This window comes from Oreochromis niloticus, linkage group LG7 (genome assembly GCF_001858045.2).
Source record: "Oreochromis niloticus isolate F11D_XX linkage group LG7, O_niloticus_UMD_NMBU, whole genome shotgun sequence".
Taxonomy (NCBI): domain Eukaryota; kingdom Metazoa; phylum Chordata; class Actinopteri; order Cichliformes; family Cichlidae; genus Oreochromis; species Oreochromis niloticus.
The window spans coordinates 63,265,636-63,288,742 of NC_031972.2; the positions used below are offsets into that span (position 1 = coordinate 63,265,636).

The following is a 23,107-nucleotide window of genomic DNA, read 5'->3' on the forward strand; positions in this document are numbered from 1 at the left end:
CCCGACGTATCTTTGATCTGTTTTGTTTTTGACGCTTTGACCTAAATTTATGGAAAATGTACTTTTTACCCCACACAGACGATGGTGTGACCCAGAAGAAGCGGTTAGCTGTTAGATCAGAATCAGAAAGGGTTTTATTGCCAAATGTTGAGCAGGTTTACAACATTAGGAAATTGCTTCGGTACTTGGTGCAAAACATACTGTAAGACAACACTTAAATAAACATACAAATAAAAATTAAAAGTGCTAAGCAGATAGATATATACATGAATGCAGGTGATGATCAGTTCAAAAATGGAACAGATATGACTGTGGGTCAATAACACGCCGTAAAAATACTAAATATCCGCAGTGAAAATGCAAAAACGTTTAAAATTACTTCATGCAGAAAAATCCCCCCCCCTGTATGACAGGTGTCTTATAGAAGACTGCAACTTAACTTTTGGGATTGGCCATTAAGAATTAATTAACCCATGTATTGACCTGCAAAAAAAGAAAAGAAAATGAAAACGGAAAGATCCCGATTAACTAGATTTATCATTCAAGCCCCATTCCCCCCAACAAATACTACAAACCTCCAGTTTAGTATCAGTAAAGTTAAAATATGTTGGAACAAACACCAGGAAGTGCATCAAGTAAAAATGTATGTCAAATTTGTTCTTGATTTGAACTTGAGTGAACCAAGAACCAGATCCTGGTCTGTGGTTAGCTGTTTCAGCCACCAGAACTAACTGGTTTCACATCCTGTTGTTTCCTGTTTAGTTCATCTAGTTTAGTTTCAGTTTGTGGTTTTAACTTTTCAGGATGTCTTTTTTTTTCTTTTTACCTTTAATACAAGTCAAAGACAAGGACAGATGCTAAAATTTATTTATTTCAATAAAATTAACTCGAAAAAACAGGCCTTTGTTGATGATACTGAAGACACAGATTCCTTTCTATAGATCGTCTGGCAGTGTGGTTAGCTGGTTTGTGGCTACAGTTAGTACATCTATACAAAAGTACTGCTGTGCGACTATATTAAGCATTTACAGCACAAATGAAACATTTCGCATTTCTAAAGTTATTGTACGTCTTGTGACAACACAAACAGCACAGTGACTTAAAATTAAACTGTGTGCGAGCTATATAAATAAAAAAATATATTTACATTATTGTACAAAAGAAAAGAAAACATGAACATAAAAAGATCAACTGTAGTAAGGTTAATTACATCAGTAGGCTACATCTTAGTAAATAGTGATAAACTGTTTGATACATAATATATATGTAATTGTAAAGCAAAGTGTAACATATACTGCAGTTAAGAGATGTTGCTACAACCTTACCCAGTATCTTTGTTCAAATCAACTTACACCAACACAACACAGAGTCAGACATTTAAGGCATATCGTACTTTCAAGTTTACAAAAGAATCCGTAAACATTCAGCAGACAACAACAGCAAAAACATTTTGTCCTTTCCTGTTTCACAGAAAGACAACAAGTTCAATCCTGCAGAATTTACTCATCGTAGCTACAATGAATTTAGTCACGTAAACTCTGTGTAGACGAGGAAAATGGGCCGGAAATCGTGTGTATGTATGTATGTATGTATGTATGTATGTATGTATGTATGTATGTATGTATTGAGACACTCCCTGAGCCTGGTTCTGCTGGAGGTTTCTTCCTGTTAAAGGGGAGTTTTTCCTTCCCACTGTCACCACAGTGCTTGCTCATAGGGGGGGGGAAACCTGATTATTGAGGTTTTCTCTCTAATATCATAGTTTTACCCTAAAGTCTAAAGAGCCTTGAGGCAGCAGCTATTGGGACTTGCCGCTATATAACTGAAAATAAATTGAACTAAATAGAAAGTAATCACGACTTTTTTTCTTTCCTCTTCCCGTTTCCTTCATCATCACCGATTGGCTCCTTTGTGACTGTGTCACTGTGGCACACAGAGGGTGACTGAGGCATCGCAGAGTACCGACACCGGGAAGCAGAGCGAAATGTCGGAGAGCCGGCAGACATGGGTGACGGCGTGTCCACTTCCCTGTCAGGTTCCAAGCTGGAGGCGGGGGATGGAGGGGGGAGGGGGGAGGAGATCGACGGCTGAGAAGGGAAGAGGAGAGTAAATAAATCTTCTATTTAAAGTAGATGACTTGCTGGGTTAGCTCAGGGTTTGATCATGTTTACCTGTAAGGAGATGCTGGACTTGTTCGTCTTCTCTTTGACTTTTGCCAAAGCTCCTTTAAGTCCCGACGATCTCTCCGTCATCTCAAGAGCTGCTTTCAACAGTTTGGGCGTCTCTGCCCTGACAGGAGCTGCTGGTACCTGAGGGGGTTCCTTAGCCTCTTCTTTAGATTCAGGTTTCTTTCCTTTGTTAAGCATCTTCCTGTGTTTGAGACAAGGATAACCAGGCTAACGACAACTGTAAGCAGAAAAAAGGGGGGAAACTCAAGCTGCCCTGCATAGTCATAGCTACTTGAGCTGATAATGGGTGGCCGACAGCACCGAAGCTTTGGATGAGCTGGCAATAAGGGGGGATCATACAGTACAGATACAGGACAAATACAGGAAAAAGTGTTATTATTTCTATTCATATTCAACCTGGCTTTCTTGCGCAGCAGTTTCTTGGACTCCGGATAGTGGACCAGGATCTCATTCAGGTCTTTTTTGTCCAGGATGAATAGATTGGCAAAGCCATGAGCAATCACATTGGCTGTGCGCCTGTTACCCCCGCCGACTGCAAGCAAGCTACCAAACAAAGAGCACTGTGGTTAAAAACAGCATTTTTTATTATTTTTTTTTAAAAGGCATTTTTACATTTCAGGAAAAAGGAATTTCTCTATAAATGTAACTGTTTGGCTTGATGTATAAAAATGGTTCTGGGACCTTGGAGTGTGAGCATCACACAGCAGGTGCGGCACTATTTTAATAACGTTTCTCATACTGCAATCTTTTTTGGCTCTATACTTGTTTGTATGTGTGAAATCACTGTAATCTGTAACTTTGTTTGAAAACATTTTTTTTTTTTACCTTTACTCTTCATTGTGCACCATTGTTTACCTGATTTCTCCAAAGACTGATCCCGCTCTAAGAGTGACAAATACAGTCTTCCCATCTGGGCCTCCAACCACCTGCACCTCTCCTGCCTTTATGATATACATCTCCCGACCCACCTCGCCCTTAGAGAAGTGAAATACCCGAGCCAGGTGTTTATACAGAGATCAAGCAAAAAAAACAGCAAACTGAAAATATTTGACATTATTCATACACCAGAACATGGAGAAAGAAGCACGTGTACCTTTTTGCAGACATAATCCCCTGGGAGGTAGACGACAGAGCGCAGGCTTTTCAGCATGTCGAAAATCATCTGTCTGTCACAACCCTGTTAGGAGGGAAAGCCAAAATAAAACAACCTCGGCGTCACTTCTGTAGATGCATAAAAGTATTTTAAAAAGTGAGATTAAGTGAAGCCTACCAGTATGTTCTACATTTTGTATTTTTAATTCCTACCTGAAAAAGAGGGACTTTGCTCACAATGGAGTAGTTGACATCTATCGCTATGTCCAGACGCATTTTATCTGGCAGCTGATTCAGCAGCTCCTGCTCGTCTGGATGGTAAAGGAAGAAGCAAATTGTTAGGTATGACTGAAACATTGGATGCGCAAGATGAATGCAAATATATCACGCCCTCCTTACCCAGCATGCCTTGTGATTGCCAGGTATAGTTATACCAGGTTTTGACACGGTTCTGGACGTCTCTCGGGATGCGGTAGGAGGACATGTATTTAATAGTGCTGTCCATGCAGCTCCGGTAGTAGGTTTGACTTGCTGTAGCTGCACCAACAACATCACGCATCTGACAAACAAATGAGGAAAATGAGGATCATTAGTGTCCCGAAACAATCACAAGCTTTTAATGTTACATACATTTGCCCCGTTTCTGATTTCTTTTTCGATATTTGTCACATTTAAATGTTTCATCATGAAAGCAGCCCCAGACCATCACACCACCACGATGGACTGTTTGTATGATGTTGTGTGTTAGTCTTACGCCAGTCCACACAATATTTCCCCAAAGTCTTGAGAATCATCAAGACTTTTTTTCACTCCTTTGGAAGCTTCACCCGTTACGTCCTGGTCTAGGAGTACAGGAATGCAACATAAAGGTTAAAAGATAGGTGACCCCGCCCCGGTCCCCAAAGCCATATCCAGAAGCCAATTTACAGGTTAAGGTGATTTTTTGCTACCAAAAACTGAAAGCTTTAACTCCGGGGTGAACAAAGGCCAAAATAACAAACAAGCTATTCCAAAAAAGGAGGCGCTACCAAATACAAGACAAGCGCTACTGCTAACTCCCTAACTGAATAAACAAGAGAAAGAAGGCAGTCCACTCCTTCTGCTTCAGAGCGTATTTACAAGTGAAAGCATCTACACACTGTATACAAAACCTAGCAATTCTCTGAAGTCACACACGAAAGTTTATCACAGATAAAGGTTTGGAGGCAAAGACAGCTCAGGGGAAACAACTGCTGGAGAGGATTTTTAAAACAGCCACTTGATGATGGAACCAATCAGCAGCTGCCAGCTCTCCAATCAGGAAGGACCTGCAGAGACTCTTAAAGGCACAGGACACAGAACAAAATCCAGCCAACGTGATCCAAAATACGCTCAGGGCCATAACACACCATAGTTTCCAGTTTATTCCATTTGTGAATAACGGCTCTTTAACGCTGGAGTCCCAAAGCCTTAGAAATGCGCTGTAACTCTTTCCAGACTGACAGGTGTCAATGACTTTTTCATGTTTGTTTACATCGTGCAGTGATGAGCTGCTTTCTGTTAGCGGACTTGGTCAGACACGTTCTAGTGTCAGGCCTGGGTACGGTTAGTGAAACTGAACTCAATTTATTCAGGTTATCTTTGTGTAAAATTAAAATCTGTTTGATGATCTGAAACATTTAAGTGTGAGTAAAATATTTAAAAAAGAAATCAGGAAGGTGGGCAAAGAGTTTTTCATGGCACTGTACATGAGGCGCACGTGTACGCCTACCTGTCCAATCATGATTGAGAAAGCAAAGACTCCGATAAAGTAGTTGATGAGTTGGAAGATGATCTCAGACAGGGTGGTGGGATCTGGCAGACCCCCAATGGTAATCAGGGTCTTCACTGCGAAGTAGTAACAGCGAATGTAACTGAGGAGAGAAAAGGAAAAACTCAGTTTTAACATGTTCTTATCTTCAAAGCAGCAGTCATTTGGTTAAAAAACACATGGCCGCTACTAAAAACAGCCCACCAACCTGTTACCCTCGCCATTGTACACCCACTGAGTCAGTCCCAGTCCTATGAAGTCAGAGGTCCAGTAGTAGAGACAGGCATTAAAGTGCAGACAGTAAAGAAGATAGGTGGTGGTACGAATCACCCTAAGAGATGGAAAACACAGCAAAATGTGTGAAATGCATATCTAACGGCAGATTGGTTCACCTGTGACACGGTAGCTTTTTATGTCTCTGAAAACTATTTCAAAAAGGAAATGAGGACAATACAGTCACAATTTTTTCCTGCCACTCGAGTGCTAACATATCAGGACACGACCAACGCAGTCTGACGCTGACCTGTAGATATAGGCTTTGGTCAAGATGGCCTCCAGACGATCATTGAACTCAAAGAAGGAGTTGATCTGCAGATATGGAAGGAAAATATTTGTAGAGTTTAGTATTTGAAACTGTGATGAAACTCTAAATGACTGATTCCTAAAACTAAAGGTGATGTAGAGCCCAGGAAATGAACGAGCACTGAGACTGTTGGAGGAAACGTTCGGTGTGTGGTGTCAGGGTTTCACCTTCAGCAGCCGTGGTAAGCGAAGCAGAGGGTTGATGCCAGTTTTAAAATAGAAGAGCTCAAGGGGAACAAGGCTGGCCACATCAAACTGGAAATGAGACGACAGGATCTCACTTTAATGACTGATTCTACCCTTTAAATGCAAAGAAAACACAACATTGGACATGTACTTCACTTTCTTAATGTTTTACCTTGAAACGTTTGGTTTTCATGTAATTCTTTCTCATCTCCTTTGTGTCACACTGTAACGAAAGCAAAGCAAAATGTGCACAATTATACTCTTAAACTACAACAAGGGTCCACATTACTCCTTTGACTTACTCACCACTATGTCCCCTCCACGCACAAACTGCAGGCGCGGCTGAAAAACAGCGATGTCCAGGATGTAAATGAGGTCACACAGGTAGTCGGTTAACAGCCAGTAGTAAATGTTGTCCGGGGTTTGGTAGGGGAAGGCCCAGCGCACCGGGATGAACCACACGTTCCAGTTCCAGGCCAGAGATACCAAAAACATCCACAGCACGTACATCAGGTCTGACAAGAGGAAGAAATCAGGGAATTAAGTGAGTGGACAGTTCACAGGGGTGCAGAGTGTAAACCAGGAGAGACTGGATCTGTAACTAAGAAAGCGTCAGCTACCACCATGCAAGATCGAAGTACTATTAAAGAAAACATGCAAAAGAATAAGAAAAGAGAAAGTCTTAAAAAAAGTAAATGGTTGATGATTGGAACACGGGTTTCTGTAAATAACGGGATACTGCAGTCGTTTGACCTTTTCCCAAACCTCACAAGATGTAATCATATTTCTTGTGTTCTTTTCCTTTAAAGATAAGAATCAAAGCACTTGATAAATGCGTGTGGAGTTGTTTTTCAGAAATATCTGGTCAGAATTGTGTGGCTTAGCCTGTGGGTGTGTGTGAGGTATGATTCCAGTAATTGTCCAGCACAACACTGAAGGCGGCAGAGGGTGACGTATTCGCTGGGTTCTCACTGGTGAAAGGGTCGATGCTGGCGGGGAAACGGAATCGCACACAGGCTCGTATCCACCAAGGTGTTTTCACCTTGCAGCAACGGCCAGGATGCTCCTCCTCTGTTCCACTCTCTACTCCTCCGCCTCCTGACGGACCTGCTTGCGTCTCTTTCTCATCTGGCGGCTGAGCTCCAGGAGCGAGCTGAGCAGCTGGAGGCTGAGGAGGAGCTTGAGGAAGGAAGGGCCAAAAGGAAAGAAGAAAAGAGTGCCTTAAAGATAAGATTCAGCGAAGCTTTATTACCTTCTTAGCATTTGGTAGACATTTATATAAAAATCGGTTACTGGAACAAATAAAGTGTTAAAGGTTTATCCGTCTTCAAGTAGACCACATGACACGCAGCACTACAGCTGTTTACAGGGTGCCACAGATGACATGTTGGACTTTAGCACAGTTAAAAGTGACACAAAGTGTTTGTTACATGACCACCTCCTCACTGGGTGCTATAATAACAGATGCTAAATGTAGCTAGAAGCAGTCGTGACAAAAAAAGGGGAAAACCCGATCAGCCTGTTGTCCGAGTTGTTTGTGGCACATGTGTGCACACAGACCTTAGTTTGGTTTAGTTTATTAGGATCCCATTGGCTGTAACGTTTTAGCAGCTTCCTGGGGTCACAAATCTGCACATGTTGACATTTCTCTATAAAACAAACCTCCTAGCTAAAAACAACGCACTGGTTTATCTGTTTGTCTTTAAGACTGTGACCTACAAGAAGCTACTTTGGGAAGGGCTTAACTACATAGTGGAAGTGAGGCATTCACTGAGGGATGAATGAGGGACACTGTGGGTAAAAGTCTGTGGGTGGCTGAGGAGTGGGTGGCAGAAGCTGCTCACCTGTGTGTGACAGTCACTGGGCAGTTTTATGTAATTTTATCAGTCTTGTGTTTGAGTGGCAGCTTTCATGGCTGTGCAAGGCTCAAGACTCTTTGTACCTGGAATTGAAGTGCACTGTAACATCCACACACACATGCTACTATCCACACGAACTGAAATGTACTGGCAAATCTTTTCGACTTGTTTCTCAAACATGTGTCAGTTCAGTTTGTGTGTGAGACTCACAGGTGATAATGCTGTCTTCATCCGAGCTGTCTGGGTCGATGAGTTTCTCCTTGGCCTTCTCCGTTCTCTCCTTGAACATCCTGACGAGCTCCTGAAGTCTCTCGTTGACCACCGTGCTGGTCTGACTGGCAGAAGATGCTGGACGTTCTTTCAGACTTGGACACAGAGCCGTAAATTTATTTAGATGATGCTGATTTTTCTTATGTCACTTATTTATCTTGGTGTGTGCACGCTCACACGTCGTCTGTGCTGTGCAGGCTGGACTGGCTGGGCCAGGCTCTGACGGGGGTGTTTCCCTCTTCATCGTCATCCTCACTTTCAGAATGAAGCCTCCTGCTGTCAAAGTCAGGCAGACGGGGCAACTTTTAACTTTGAGACTGTGCTGCCTTAGTCACATTATTCTCTTTCATTTCACACAGTAAAACCTAATGTCACTGTAGATTATGGTGAAAACAATGACAAAAGAAGTAAGGAAAAATAAAGAAAAGCTACATGCAGCTATCCATTTTAATGACTGTGAAAATGGAAATGACTGAATAAATAAGTGAGCATGGACTCAGATGTGAAAGTGCATGGATAAATTATTAGCAAGTGGATGAAAAAGTAGCAGGACACCAAAAAGGATCGGAAATCTTACATCTTTGTCCAGACACTCCTGTGATTCCTTCCACTACTGTCAAACAGAAGAACGGAGTTTCAAGCAGGGAAAAACGTGGAGTTAATCCAGGGCACAGATAAGAAGGAAGGCTAAATACCTACAGTAATGTGACAGGTAGGTGACACAGTGATGATACAAGCGCAGGATTGCGATGCATTTGTTTATTGACTTTTGCTACGTTATGAAAACAACCATACAGTAGCCAAAAGCACAGAGCCGTGCAAAAGTAGAAACAGTACCATCACACTTTACAACAGAACATCACAAGACACAGCAACACAAAACAGGAAGCACTCTTTCCAAACGACTCATAAAACAAACTGTTTGCTGTGTTCTGCATAAACTGTACGTGCCGGTTTCCTTGTGTGCGTAATTTTTTGGCAGCTTTCAGAGTTTTTACGTGCAGAAAGGATAGGATATATTTCTGAGTGCACGTACATTTCTCTGCAGGACACTAAAATACAGACAAAAGCAACAGTAGTAGTGACTCTGGAAAGACTGCAGACTGCAGAGCAACAAGATGGACAGTAGGGGGCAGTAGGGTGAATCACAGAAAGCATAACAGACTGTAGGAAGTGTGAAGCATTTCACTCCAAAATGGTAAATGTAATAATGAAAGACATATGTGACAATTCTGACAGCGAACGTCTTGTATGATGAAACGTTATACAACTGCATTTTTATTTTTGCTGCAACAAATATTTGGATGAAAGTGCTTCACATGACAAAAAGAAGCTCACACCCAGAATCATGTATCCCAGTGAGTCTACTTCTTATTTCTGTGTTATGAGATATAATGGCAGGATTGCATATATGCTACACAAATACACATATATATCTATAGTGTCATGGTGGAAGTGGTCACTGTTGGAAGAGCGTGCACAAATGCCCCAGGAGACAGGTACAATTCAAAGAGTATCCTTACTCTTTATCTCCTTTACTGTAGATGCAAAGCGTAAGGGGAGAGAAAAGGGTTAAAAATATTTAGTTGAGATGAACTGAGATCAAAACGTGAGTGCAAAATGTTAAATGTAACACACACTAATCTGTTGACAATGTACAACCAAAGCTGCATTTAAAGACACAGAAAAAAATAAGCAAAACAAAGCCTGTTGATATTGTTCAGCATTAACGGTGCCCTCACAGACATGCTATGGGCACTAATCTGCCCCCGTACCATCAGAGGTACAGACTTTTCAACTGTGCACTGATTACAAGCTGCACAGTTGCTCTCCTCTTTAGCCCAGAGGACGTGGCATCCACGATTTCCCACCACGACTTCAAACCTGACCTGCTCAGACAGCAGGACAGCTTTTTATCTTCATCATTTAGTGTATTTTACAAAAAAAACAGCTAACAAAGTCAACACGTGGCTTTGTATTATTTATAATTAGAGCTTACAGAAAGTATTTAGTGTTTAATTAAATCTTACAGCAAGTTTTATAGAAGCAAAGCAGTTAAGAGCATAATTATTTTGGTTAGTGATAATATTAAAAATATGGATGTTTGTGCAGTTTTACTGCTGATTTAGTCTTCTGCTGTGAATTTGTAGAGCAGTGTTAATAGTGTAAACTATGTAAGTGGATGGTGGTGTTTATGATGTCACAGTGTTTCACATGCGGAGCCATCCATGATGGAAAAATGGAAAATGTTGCCACTTTATTTTCCCGGCTCGTCACTCATTGTCGTGGCCGTGTAATGTTTTTTGGTTTTTTAGGTGCATTAAATTGTCCCTCAAGCTTTTCAGCTTTGCCAAAACAACTGTAATAGGTGTAAGGGAAAATCTCCCAACAGGAATTTTCTGACATATGTGAGTCCATTTGTTGAGATTCTCTCACTGATAAATTCAAAAGCTGTGGTGAAAACGTAGCCCAGTACTGAAAAGACCAATCACAGCAGCTGTTCACTAGGTCAAAGCGCAATGCAGTTACATCCACGTCAGTTTATGGCGTAGGCTTTGTACCTATGGGATAGATGTAACACAGAAGTATAAATCCCCTGTTAGCTCACCTTTGACGACCTCCTGAAGGGGTCACAGGAACAGTGAGGGTTGTAAGCTTTGGGTCCTGTGGGGTGAGGATTTGGGGGATTTGTTCTTCCCCTTCTCCTCCTCCTCCTCCTCCTTTTGCTCCTCCTCCCTTCTCATGATCAGAGTCAACATCCTCTACATTAACAGCTGGGCGAAGGCTGATGTTGGAGCTCTCTGGAGAAATAAACATTTATTTTCATGTAGTCAAGGCAACCGCATCACTGCAAACAGGCAAAACTGATGCTGCAACGTAAACATCACGTACTACTGAAAGTAATGCAAAAGACAAAACAAGTAACGCAAAAGACAAAGCAGTCACAAGTATAAGCAGGAGCAGGGCAGGCCGGGAGAAAGGTCGATTTAGCGGGACCTACAACGGGCTAATGCGAGAGGATTCACGCGTGAACTAGGCCATGTATAGAAAGCCCTGATAGTGAAGGACTAGTTTACTAATCTTGCAAGCCAAACAATCTGGTTAATCTGGCTCATGATTCACTGGCACACTTCTGTCAACAGTCATTTGACAGATTTTATCAAAGTGATGTAGAAAATAGATGGCATCAGTATATTTCAATCTGTCGAACACCTTAACTCAGTACGGCTCTTTACCTTACCCGTCTATGTTCTGAGCACTAGCAAACTCGGGGTCATAGGTGAACTTATTTGAGGAACACAAGAAGACACGAAAATCTACTTTAACAACACAAAGAGCTACTTTTTAACCTGCACACACTCTCGAGCTAAACATCTGAACTCAAGCATCCTTTACTGCTTGTTTCGTATTTAATTTAGCGTCAGATACCTGCCAGGTTGATTTTAGAGTCTGTTACATATGACGAGACAACAGTTTACTCGCATGCAGTATGACTGAGTTCAGGATGTGCAAGGAGTGAGAGGACAGTGAACGCTACACTGATGTGGATTCACCTGCAGGTCTTATTGCTGAAATGTCTGAGTCATCTTCAATGAAGAATGCTGGGTTAGATAGACCAGACAGCTGATGTGATAGGGGTCTGGGTTGCTTGGAAGGGGAGCTGACGATGGGTGGCAGGCGTGGATAGGATGGCACATTGGGCAACTCGAGGATGCTGCCGTTAGGGGAGGAGGGAGAAGGGGATCGGGATCGCAGCTGTGGATGATGAGGAGGAGGGAGAGGGGAGTGTCGGACGAGCCGGCTCAGTTCAACATCTTGCTGACTGTTGTCTTGTTTCTGTTTTTGCTGTTGTTGTTGTTTCTTAGGCATCTTGAGGCATAAGGCTGTTGAGGTGGTTCCGAATGTTCGTGAAATACTGCCGCGCCAAGCTCGGAAACCGGGAGAGCTTCTGCGGGACGTTTGAGAGGCTTTGGGAAATACCGGACAGAGTAGGGCCGACTGAGACTTCCGAGCTTTGGGGCAAAAGCTCGGTGAAAGTCTGGGCGATATTTCGGGGAACTTGTGTGAGTCTGATCTGGGAGAGCTCTTGGCGTATCTCTGGGGGTAGGGTGGGTAAGTACTTGGTAAAGTCAGACAGCCGGGTGGGTAGTTTAAGCACGGAAGGTATTTGGGGAGGAGTGATGCCGTTCTCTTTGAAGAATGCGTTGATGTTGTCGAGGCACTCGGAGGTGAAGGGAATGCGCATCAGGCAGCTCTTAAATGCATCACAGCTGACTGGAGCTACAGAGGAGAGAGGGCGACACGCAGATACAGTAGGAGAAGGGCACTGTTGGCAGTCAGACAGCAATGAAGCCAGTCAAGAATGACAATATCAGACTTCTGGTCTCCAGATGAACTCTGCAGTCACACTCAAGCAGTGAATGAATCTACTATTTACAGTCCATAGAGATGAACTAGCGTTACAGTCAAATAAGCAACCCGAGACTTTCCTGAAGGACAATAAGCAGATGGTACATACCACCGCAGTCATCCCCAGTAGCTTCCTCCTCCTACAAAAACACACGCACAACAGTTGGGAACTAATAATCAAATATCCAATGAACAATATTATTAGATTTCTAAATAGTAATTCAAAAAAATCTTTTTAGCTGTACTGAGTCAGTCGGGCAGTTAAGTTTAGCATAACAGAGTCAAGAGCAATGCAGTGATACGGCCCGGGATGTGAAACGTTACCTTTTCAGGAGCCTTGTCAGCGTTAGCAGTTTGACCGTCGTCTTCGTTTTTCTGCGGCTGCTCAGTGATGGGCTCAGCTTCTGGAGGAGCTTCTGAGGTCTTGGTTTCTGCTTCTGCTTCTGGTGCTTGTTCTGGCTTAGGCTCAGAAATCTCCACTGGCTCACTGCTTGGAGGCGGTGAGGTCGAGGCTTCCTCCTGCGGCTCTAAGATCCAATAAGGGTTTGAAATCAGTCAGTCATTCTTCCTTTGATCATACAGACAGCACAATGTCCTGCATTTGTAAATACTTTTCAGAAGAATGTTACGTTACGTAAATATGTCACGCTGAATGAAAGAAACTCTTCTTAATGATAAAAACATTTTTTTAATATATAATTGAATTGCATCTACCTGGCTCGTTGACGGTGGGCTCCTCAGTCTCAACTTTCTTCTCCTCCTGACGAAGGCTCTCGTTCTTCCTGCAGAACAGGACAAGAGACGGGTTGTTGGGCGTCCCAGGAGCGAGAGGGAATACACAGCTGTCCTCTCATGGTGACCCAAATCACAGCTGATTGTGTTGGCAGATTCTTACAGTAAAATCACATTTTATAGACTTTAATTATGACAGAGTTGGTTCCTACTATTTATTTTTATTTGTCAGCAGGCTCCAACGTGACACACATAAACCAGGTTACAGTCATTTAAACCGTCACGCTTTTTACTGGATATCAGAAATATTTATTGTGGATGAAGAAAGTTCAGCTTCTGTTTTCTCTCTCTGAACACAAATTTACCGACTTTGTGACCACCTGTAGCAGAAAAGCTCACTCTGTACATTAGTTACTGTTTACACATAATAGGAAAAACGTTAGTTATGATAAATAGGAACTCTGTAGCCTTTATCGTTGCGTTTTTATGTAGCTTGCCACTGCCAGTGTGTGAATGTGTGTGTGAATGGGTGAATGACTGAATGTAGTGTAAAGCGCTTTGGGGTCCTTAGGGACTGAGTAAAGCGCTATACAAATGCAGGCCATTTACCATTTTATTTACCATTTTATAGACACGTTTTTTTAATGGGCTGTGTTTACCTTTATTAGTCCCGACAGAAAAATGTCCACCAGCATCGACACGCGTTAATTCGGCTGCTGAGACGCATAAACTGCATCAGGTGATTTTAGAAATATGAGAAAAACAACGAGGAAAAGGTTCTGTTTCGATATGTCCGTCCATCTTCAATCCAGGGACGTGAAGCAGCTGCAGCAGGTGCGCGGGGTTACCGGGGGAACAGCTGAGAGGAGGAAGAGAGGCGGGCGCGCGGAGGTAAGAGGGTCCGCTGTTGCCAAGGGAAGCTGTGGTTGCTACGACACAGTGATGCGATGCAAAGATCACATAACGAGAACCCGCGGGATTTGGACCTGCTGATAACAAAATGACCGCGCTGCTGTCGAAACACAGAGTGATTGTTTATTTCTTGATGTCTAATATCGTTGCTTGTATTGATAAACAGACTCTAGTCAACAAGATTTACAAAGGAGCTATACACACTATACGTTACTGTGTCTGCTCTCTATTCTGCATTATAATAAACTGTTTTGGTATATTTGTTACTACTTCTATTGCTGCTCAAATTTGTACTGCTGCTCACTCCTGCCACTTATGTGCACTCCCCCCCCCCCACCTGTCACTTTCTATGTCTCTCTGTAAATGTAGTCCTGAAAATGTGTTTATTTATACATGTGTATATTTATATGTATAATAGTCTGTTATACTGTTTTATACTGCTGAGAGATTTGCGTTCTGCTCATCAAACACATTTCATTGCAGTGTTGACCCTGTGCTAACTTGCATATGACAAAGAAAGCTGAAACTGAAACTCCCTTAAAAACCACATTTTTAATGTCAAGATCACTTTTTACCAGGATAAATAAAAGGACATAAAATTCACTTTGCTAGAAACTGATTGTAGCACAGGCCTGCAGACTTCCACACATTAAACTGCCCAAAGGTATAGAAAGTAATAAAGTTTATGAAAATGCATGACTTTGTCGGAAGATGCAGTTACACACTATTCTATGTGTATGTACGAGTACAACATCATTTTCTTCCTATTAAATAACCTAAAAAAGTACTGACTGTAACCTGCATATTATATTGGGCATTGCTACTTATTTTTCAACAAGCTGCTGGATCAATCAGGGGAACGGTAGCAACAACATCAGCATTTATGCACATCTGCTATGCACAGCACAAGACTACTATGATATGCACAGTGACACACACAAAGTCCTACAACGACGTTAACAACCAGGAAGCTCTTATTTGAATTCTTACTCTGGGGCTTTGCTGATCTCCACCTCGCTCTCCTCTTCTAGCGGCACCGGCAGCCTGGTCAGAGTGGACATGGAGCCTCACGTCAAATCACAAAGAGGCTCTCACTGCCAAAGCTAACCTGAGCAAACCTACAAACTTTTGCTTTGAGTACACCGTCTTACTCAGCTTCAGGCTCCTCCAGCAGTTCTTGACTCCCCAGTGAGAGCTTGATGGACTGTCCCTCACTGGCCATCTGTCTAATAGCCATCTCAGCTGTCTGCCTGGCAACCTCTTCAGCCATCCGGGCCATCTCCATCCTCTCCTGAAGCAGACTGAAGGAAAAACAGGACAAAATGCTTGCGCTATGAGCTAAATATCATTTGATGATAAAGAAAGTCTCGTGCCTCACATTAAATCAGGTTAATCTCCCTTTGTTGGCCGTTTTCATTGTCTTAAGGTATTAAATATGACAGCAGAGAATATCTTTAAAAAAGCATCCAGGTGCTACAATGATGGATTGAAACATTCAGTATCTGATAAATGATGCAGCTGTTTCCCTTCATTTGTCCACCATCCTTACCGCTCCTCCATGGTAGCCAACGCCACCCCTTCAGCCTCCTTCTTGATGTTTTCAATAAACGGCGTCCAGCGGCCTGTCTGGGTCTCTGCATCTTCCAGAGATACTTTTGTGGCACTCTCTGATGGCTGTGGCTTCGGAGGGGCGTCACTGCATTTCTGTGACTCCACTGAAAGCGACTGTGAGGATTGTGTCACTTCCTGTTGCTGCTGGGTTGCGGGTGATGGTGGAACCAGGGATGCAGACGGAGCTTGAGCTTTGGGAGGATCTGCACGTTTCTGCTGCCCCTCGTTGTCTGACTCTACGTCTTCCAGCACCATGTCTGGTTTGAGTTTGGCTGATGCTGTGAGAGGGCGATAAGCATGAGAACTGTTTGATAGGAAAAATTGGGGGATTTTATCTTAACTACTATAATCCTATTATAATTCTTTTCGGCTGTGAGGATTGTCAGACTTAACAAGTGACTCAAGCTGCGATTTCATTGGTGGTAGGCAATTTTGCTGTTGTTAGGATTTGAAGACCTCTCAGTTATCGGTGTTATTGATGAAAGCACCACAAAATCAGTTCACACACCGAACCTTTATTATTCTCACTTCTTCCTTCCATTACAGTGTTACTACATTCAGCTGCATGACAAGCGTGGTTCTCTCAAATCACAACACACCCCCAGGCCACATTTCACAGTTCAAGGCTACACAGCAGATACATACGCAGATCAAACCAGCCTCACACTGCAGCTCATCTTACACTGAGTCGTGCAGGCTCTGCTTAACGATAAGTTTTAAATATACAGCAACATGACCAAGAACCAAACTGAGATCAACTTTCTTTAAGCAAAAAACCCCAAAATATTCTCAAGAAACAGGACTAAAATTAAATATGCAGGTCCTTTAAAGACACAGAACAGAATCTGTCCTCATCTCACACAATAATAACTGAACATAGCTGCCATTTAATCATCATATCAAGGATAAAAAGGTGTTTAAATCTATGGTAAGTACATCAGGATTGTTACAGTATCTCTTGTTGCTGTTTTTTATGGATGTGAAATGGCAACATGAACATACGACGTACCCTGACACAGGGTACATTACAGTAATGTCACAGCCCATTTTTGGAGCTGCAAATGTAATCTCCAAACCATTACTGGACATCACTGTTACAGTAATTTAACAGATAAAGCATTAAAATGATTTCGGGTGCACAGCCTACAGTAATTTCAAGCAAACGGCAACTTCTAAAAGCTCCGGTATGAAACAGAAAATGTATTACAGGAAAAAAAACACATTTTCAGTGTTATATTTAGTTTACAATACATTCATATTAAACTGCACAGAGTGCAGTAAGGTGAGTTTAAGATATTACTATGTTCATGTGTGTTCATTCACAGCTGCCTATAGTGCCTATTGTCTGCTGACAGTTCAATGAGCCTATTGGTCTATCTGTGCGGGTCAGAGCATCCCCCAGTCGTCTCCTCCTGCTGTTTAAGGGGCTCGCAGCGCCTTCCCCCCTGAAACAGAAGGAGAAGAGGGACTGAGTTAGGCTCCGACCGTCCGACCAAAACACCTCTTCATTAACTATAAGGAAAAAACAAGAGGCTGCTTCAACAGAAAGCAAACATGCAGCAGTCTGCAAATGTCACACTCATGCAGAGGAGCTGTTCAAAATGAAAAAAGAGGTTTTACTGGTAATGAGATGGGTTCACTCTCTTCTGTTAAAGAAATCTTTTCTGCAAAATCTACGCTTTTCTCTAGAATTAGAAAACACAGAATATTAATTCAGCTGATTGAACTGTGAACTGTGGCGCTCAGGATCAAAAAGTATTGACAGGAAGATACAGACGGAAAAACTCAACTCACCTTTCTGAATGACTTCAGGTACGGTCTGAAACAGAGGACACAAAGATCAGTAGATGACAGAAGTAGAAAAGTCAGGTTTTGTTGTTCCCCATAACTTACATGAGCTTCATCCTTGGATGGAGAAACAGGCTGAGGCATCTTCAGACCCAGCCCTGACACAAACCAGTTCACCACACTGTGGAGCAAAAACCCTCGTGTCAGGAGTGTGCCTCACACTGTGTGTCCCGCTTCATCCACGTGGATGTTATTCAAGACTTACCCAGAGGCCTTGCTTTCAGTATCCAGTGAGATTCCACTGAGCGATTCAGGTGGTGGAGACAGAACTGTGGAGCAGACAACATGAAGCACTTTACAAAAAATATATCCTCAAACAAAGTCAACGTTTCTGGCTGTTAAACTGGGATTTTCAGGCTTTATTTACTTTTATCCAGAGACGTGCGGGAGGACTTGGTTGACGGTTCCACGGGCACAGCACCAGGGGGCAGTATGACCGGCTGAGGAACTATCTGCTTTATCCAGGTCACCACACTGAAACAGAGCGTGCAAGGGGGCCTCTTGAACGTCTGCAGAATATTTAACTCTGTGATTTGTGTCATTAGTGTGTATTTAATATTATTAGGTTGCCTATAAGTGTTTGGGGTGCAATCCAGATTACGCAGTGCAGATTATTCCTCGCTACGGATGTCATGTGTGAACGTGGAGCAGGAGGTGGTTTACACTCACTTGGGAGGAAAGTGAGGTGTCAAACTCTCTGTGTCCGACACCTCGTCGTCTGACACCATCTCCACCACAGGGATGTGGGGAAGTGGGTCGAAATCTGAGTTTAAAAAAAAGAAGATGTCAGATCACTAACAAATAAATAATAAACCCAAGGACAGCTTTGGTTAAGCTGCTATAATAACAAACCTTTGCAAACCATTTAATTCATGTATTCCGTTATTTACTCACTGTATAATTATCAAGGGTGATTTTAGAAATATGCATGCAGTGTGTTTGCATGATTGTGGAACATACCTGGCATCGTGGCTACGTCACACACCTGGAACAGCAGAGAGAAAGAGATTAAAAAAAACACTTAACATAGAGACAGTGGCAGGTGCAGTAGGTTGGTGTTGTTTATCAGTGTAACAAAGAATTATAAATGTTGGTGCCCTGGTTTAGATAGCAGTGAAGCTAACGGATGGTGTTTAACATGATACCCCCACCCCACCAACTTCCTTTATACTCTTGATCCTTATACGCGATTAGTCTTTTAAGCCTGTGGGACAGTATTAAGTTCCTTCAGCCAAGTGTCACCCACTTGGCTGATTTAACTGTTCATTGAACTCCATTAAACAGTCAGTAAGGTTAGTGTTGGTGCTGTGTTTCCTAAAGATAAACATGCTGCACAGAGATGATGCGCTCATAGGAGAAACTGACACCAAATATTCGCTGGTTTTGTTTTCTAACCTCTGTGTGTTCCTCGTCCTTCTCAGTCTCTCTGTACTTGTCGTCAGGCTGAGGCAGCACTTTGGTCAGACCCTGAGTGACCCAGTTGATCACTCCAGACCTGACAGAGAAGCACAATTTCATTTGATTTCATTTGATTTCATTATAAATTCAGCACATGTTCAGTCATACTGTACCTGTCTCCATCTTCTCCGGACTGAATATATAGAAAAAAAGAGAGAAGAATAGAAAATAAAATGAACTAAACAAAAAATAGTTTGTCCACAACAGTCGTCCAGGATTCACAGCTAGGAAAAAACACACCAACAAAACAAATGCACATCCTTTGATATGATTGTGACACGTCACATCTCGTGTGTGTTGGTTCATCAGTCACATGGTTAACGAGGTGATCATGAGGAGGTCCTTCTCCTTTCTTTTGGTAATTTGAACTAATAACTGTACAAGCTGTTCAAACTCAGCTGATAAAATAGCTTCATGTGAGGATTTATTCATGAGAAGGATCCACAGTGGTATATGCATGTTAGTGTTGCTGGAATAAATCATAAGGGAGACGAGCAGCTTAGATTTCTGTGTTTTATAGTTCATCTCCTATGACTTTGAGGAGCAGTTCACAGAAACACACTCCAGTCATCTGCAGACTTACCTTGGCTTCAGAGTTGGCTCTGCTGAGTCGGGGGGTGCCCGCAGGCTGTGGGAGCGCGCTGACGAACCCATTAGACAACCAGCCTAATACTCCAGTCTGCGCTTGGCTGTAAAGGATGCGCGCGCAGACAGAAGTCAGCAACAGTGCATGCCCCGAGACACAAACAAGAAGCTGATGGACAAAAGCATTTACCCGTCCTCTGAAACCTCGTCTGCATTTTTCAGTGTGGGTGTCTTCACTGCAGCTGCAGGAGAAGTTAAAGACATTTGCTGTAGATCCATGTGCACATATAAAGATAAAGGTGGAAATAAAATAAAAGGGTAACAGATAATCCTCACCCTCTGTATTTTTGGTTGGCTGAAAGGAAAGAAAACAAAGGCTGTTAATTACTCTGTATGAGTGCAGGCTACGTGTGTGTGTGTGTGTGTGTGTGTGTGTGTGTGTGTGTGTTGTCGTACAGCATCAGGGGTCTTGGCAGCATCGTCTGTCCCAACAGCATCAGGAGGCTGGGGAACCACTTTCACCACCCAGTTAAACATCCTGTTGAAGTAAAACACAGAAGCACGTAGTCAGCCTCTTAAACAGCCCTTCATCAAACATGGCTGATCGTCCTGATGATAATGATAATAAATCAGTAACTCTTTACTCGTGGCTTCATGACAGCAGCCTCTTCAGCTGCCTGAAAGAGAGCCCTCAACTGGAGCTAATGGGTCTGATGAAGGACGTTCACCTTCTTCATTATTGCTCACAGGAGAGATACCCAGAAATCAGGTTCATGCATGCCATGCAAAGCCCACACAGAAGTCAAAGGTTAGAGGATGTTATATGGCAGGACTTTGTTCCAGCAGCAGCAAACCGTAAGCTGCTTTAGCGAGAGGCTCCACGGGGGGTCGATCGCTCAGAAAGGAAGAAACCCGTCCCAAATGTGGGAACGAGAACATTTGAAGCGGCCTATGCACACAACTGAGGATGGAGTGTTTCAGAGCCTCCAGGAGAGCCACTTGTCTAACTGATCTCAGACATACATGCATGAGTTATCTATATTGTCCTCAGTGACAGTTCATCAGCCCACTGAGATAATCCTCATCAGCAGGGGGGGAGACGTCAGTGAAACCGGTCCTGCACCGTGATCTCAGCACCCAGGACACGAGACAAATGCAGGGATTATTTCTAAATGTCAATCACAAGATTGTTCTTTTAAAACATACGTTTTAATTTTTCTTTGTCAGCATCACTGGTGCCTGGCTGAGGGGACAGCTATCAGTGACTGTGACCTAGCGAGGGCCGGTCTTAAAGATTCATTCATTCAGCTGCATCTATAGGTTGACTCTAGACACATAATACAGCACAACAAAGGTCTGGTAAAACTTTCACAGCTCTTGGAGCTCTCGCATTTTTTCAGCAGTGGGAATCATTTCCAGGAAGAATCCTCTCGTGGATAATCCACGGAGAAGACTTCTTTGAAAAACTGTGTGAGCTGTTGTCGTTCCCCATCAGCAGAGATCAGAGGCGCCTCTATTCAGATTTGTAGCAATGCATTCAACAGTGCAAATCTGGCCCCCGAATAATCTACTAACTGTCATTCTTACTGTGTTGACACATATCCTTATTATAAATGGTCCCTTCAGTTATAAAAAAACAAGAAAAAAGAAAGAAAATAATTCAAGATTATAATTTAAGTTTGATTTTATTTAGATTTTAAAATAAAAAAGTTCTTCAAATTAAAGTCCCGGCTTCAAAAAATCTTTAAAGAGGATCAGATAGTGCACACGCTCATTTAGCACAGGATATGAAACCACAATAACTTCACCAGCTGTCTGCTCCATCAGGTTTTAAAGCACCACCTACGTAACAAACAAAGTTCCACATTTCACTGTGTACGTGATAACAGAGCTGCGTTCCTTACCTGCGTGCCTACAGGTGGTTCTGCATGCCGGTGGTACAGAGATCTAGAGTGTGGCACAGCCGGCACAGATCTGCTGAGATCTTCACAGCGGATGCCCGCGGGGCTAACGGGATTAACCCGCAGCACCTGAAGGTCAAGGCCCAATCCCAGACCCTGAGCAATCGCAGATTAACGGCGAGGAAACGTATCATTGCGACATCTTCTCCGTAACCTAGAAACTTCTGTCACGGGAAAACACGGAGCAACCAGCAGGTGGTGGATACTTTGTAACAGAAAAGGAAAGGGTCACTTTTCTATCAGATTACAGTCATTTAAACATGTGAGCACATGCAGCAGAGAGTTAAACTAAATCCTAAACGAGTGAGAAATTCAATTACATTTGATTGATAAAGTAACTCAATTTCTTTTATCTTTGTTTTTCATAGAAAAGTTGATCATTTTGGATTCATTCTCACTATTTTGCAGATTAAATAAGCTCCTAAACTAGACTGTAGGGTCACTGAACTCAGTTGCTCAGCATGTGTGAGTCTGACTTCATCATATCAGTGCATAGTGAGGGATAAAGCATCGTGTGTTCACACCGAACGCGATAGAGGTGGCCAGAGCGTCAGGTTTACATATAAAGTCAATGGAAAGAGCGCGATGACACGCGATTGCGCGTCCGGCGAAAATTCGGAAGCAGATTTGCGTCGCGAAAACGGCAAAACTCGTGAAACGCGCGTCAGTGTACCGCGTCTGGCGCGTTGGACTCGCGAAAAAAATCACGCGGGTCAGTTTTTGTGTTGCATTTTGTGCATAAGCGTGTTTCGCCTCTACCGCTCGAGTTGGAAAATCTGAACTCCAGCGTCAAATCGCGCCGCAACAACCAATCAGGAGCCTGGTGACGTGGCTGTAACCTAGGTCAAAGGGGCAGATCCAGCCAAAGCCCTTCATTCACAATCTCAGTAAACTAAAAATCAAACTGGATCTTGTTGATTTGTTGCAAAAGGAATCGGGAAGCAAGAGTTATCAGGCCTTATTTCTGTTTTTAAAAGAGGGGAACCTGTTTGGCAGGATTTGAGGGTTTTTTTTTTTTTTTTTTTGAGTGTTGTTCCAGACCATACTCCATACCAGTTGGTGGCGGTAATGCACCTTTCAGTTGTTTGCCAACCGCCAATACAAATGTAAGAAGAAGAAGAAGAAGAAGAAGCCCTTCATTCTTCAATGGAGGGAAGGCTAATCAACGCCGTAGCAAACAACCCGGAGCTGTACGACACCAGCTGTTTTCTGTACCGAGACAGGAATATAAAGGACCGAGCTTGGAGGAAGAAACGTGAAGAGATCGGGCAACCTGGTAAGTTCATTCATTTCTCCTTTTACATTTTTCACTGACCCGAGGAAGCCGCACAAAAGCTAGCAAGCCACCGCTATTTTCCCACTGATGTACAAATACCGTTCTGCTTTTATGCATGTTGTCATATAGGAATATATTTTGTTTATTAATAAACAGCACACAGTGGTCCCGCTCATCCGTCACTGCCTCGCTTTTTCGCTGATTTTTATTTTTATTTTTTATTTTTTATTTTTGCACAGCATTGCATTCTGCAGCCTGATTGACAAATCTCCTCCGTGCTGTGTCTCCTGCGCTTGTCAAATTTATCATGTTTGGTTTTGATAACCATGACGTCCAATAGATAAAAC

At 42.8% G+C, this 23,107-nt stretch overlaps 1 protein-coding gene across 3 annotated transcripts; it reads right to left on the reverse strand.

The window, feature by feature from the left end:
• Window positions 1–111: 111 nt before the first annotated feature.
• On the reverse strand, window positions 112–22,020 carry LOC100709340 (cyclic nucleotide-gated cation channel beta-1). Of its 3 annotated transcripts, none has more exons than XM_013272526.3 (38): window positions 21,428–22,018; window positions 19,980–20,061; window positions 19,860–19,878; window positions 19,714–19,765; window positions 19,522–19,627; window positions 19,052–19,071; window positions 18,876–18,975; window positions 18,441–18,465; window positions 18,150–18,243; window positions 17,848–17,954; window positions 17,686–17,773; window positions 17,526–17,601; window positions 17,427–17,451; window positions 15,571–15,910; window positions 15,173–15,322; window positions 15,012–15,065; window positions 13,092–13,159; window positions 12,702–12,904; window positions 12,487–12,517; window positions 10,576–10,768; window positions 9,491–9,505; window positions 8,545–8,580; window positions 8,145–8,243; window positions 7,908–8,062; window positions 6,811–7,017; window positions 6,145–6,353; window positions 6,011–6,061; window positions 5,821–5,907; window positions 5,594–5,658; window positions 5,279–5,401; window positions 5,032–5,173; window positions 3,681–3,840; window positions 3,495–3,592; window positions 3,283–3,366; window positions 3,045–3,163; window positions 2,586–2,732; window positions 2,172–2,370; window positions 112–2,087 (listed from the first exon to the last, which is right to left on the reverse strand). In XM_013272526.3, the coding sequence occupies exons 2-38, from the start codon at window positions 20,058–20,060 to the stop codon at window positions 1,854–1,856; spliced, it is 4,062 nt and encodes a 1,353-aa protein (XP_013127980.1). In that variant the 5' UTR covers window position 20,061; window positions 21,428–22,018; the 3' UTR covers window positions 112–1,853. The 3 variants fall into 3 exon arrangements, 2 of the variants coding, with proteins under 2 accessions (XP_013127980.1, XP_005471215.1); XM_005471158.4 differs by having other exon boundaries at window positions 17,686–17,749; window positions 21,428–22,017; XR_003221070.1 differs by having other exon boundaries at window positions 1,948–2,087; window positions 2,172–2,732; window positions 21,428–22,020.
• Between the last annotated feature and the right edge of the window lie 1,087 nt (window positions 22,021–23,107).

What these genes read in the sequence shown, in the direction of transcription:
- LOC100709340 (XM_013272526.3), bottom strand. Translation starts at nt 20,060, where the DNA reads ATGTTTAACTGGGTGGTGAAAGTGGTTCCCCAGCCTCCTGATGCTGTT. An exon ending in ACACCTCACTTTCCTCCCAA is followed by an intron (nt 17,955 to 18,149) that starts GTGAGTGTAAAC and finishes GCTCTGTTTCAG; the next exon opens with TGTGGTGACCTGGATAAAGC. An exon ending in TGAAGACAGCATTATCACCT is followed by an intron (nt 7,018 to 7,907) that starts GTGAGTCTCACA and finishes TCCTTCCTCAAG; the next exon opens with CTCCTCCTCAGCCTCCAGCT.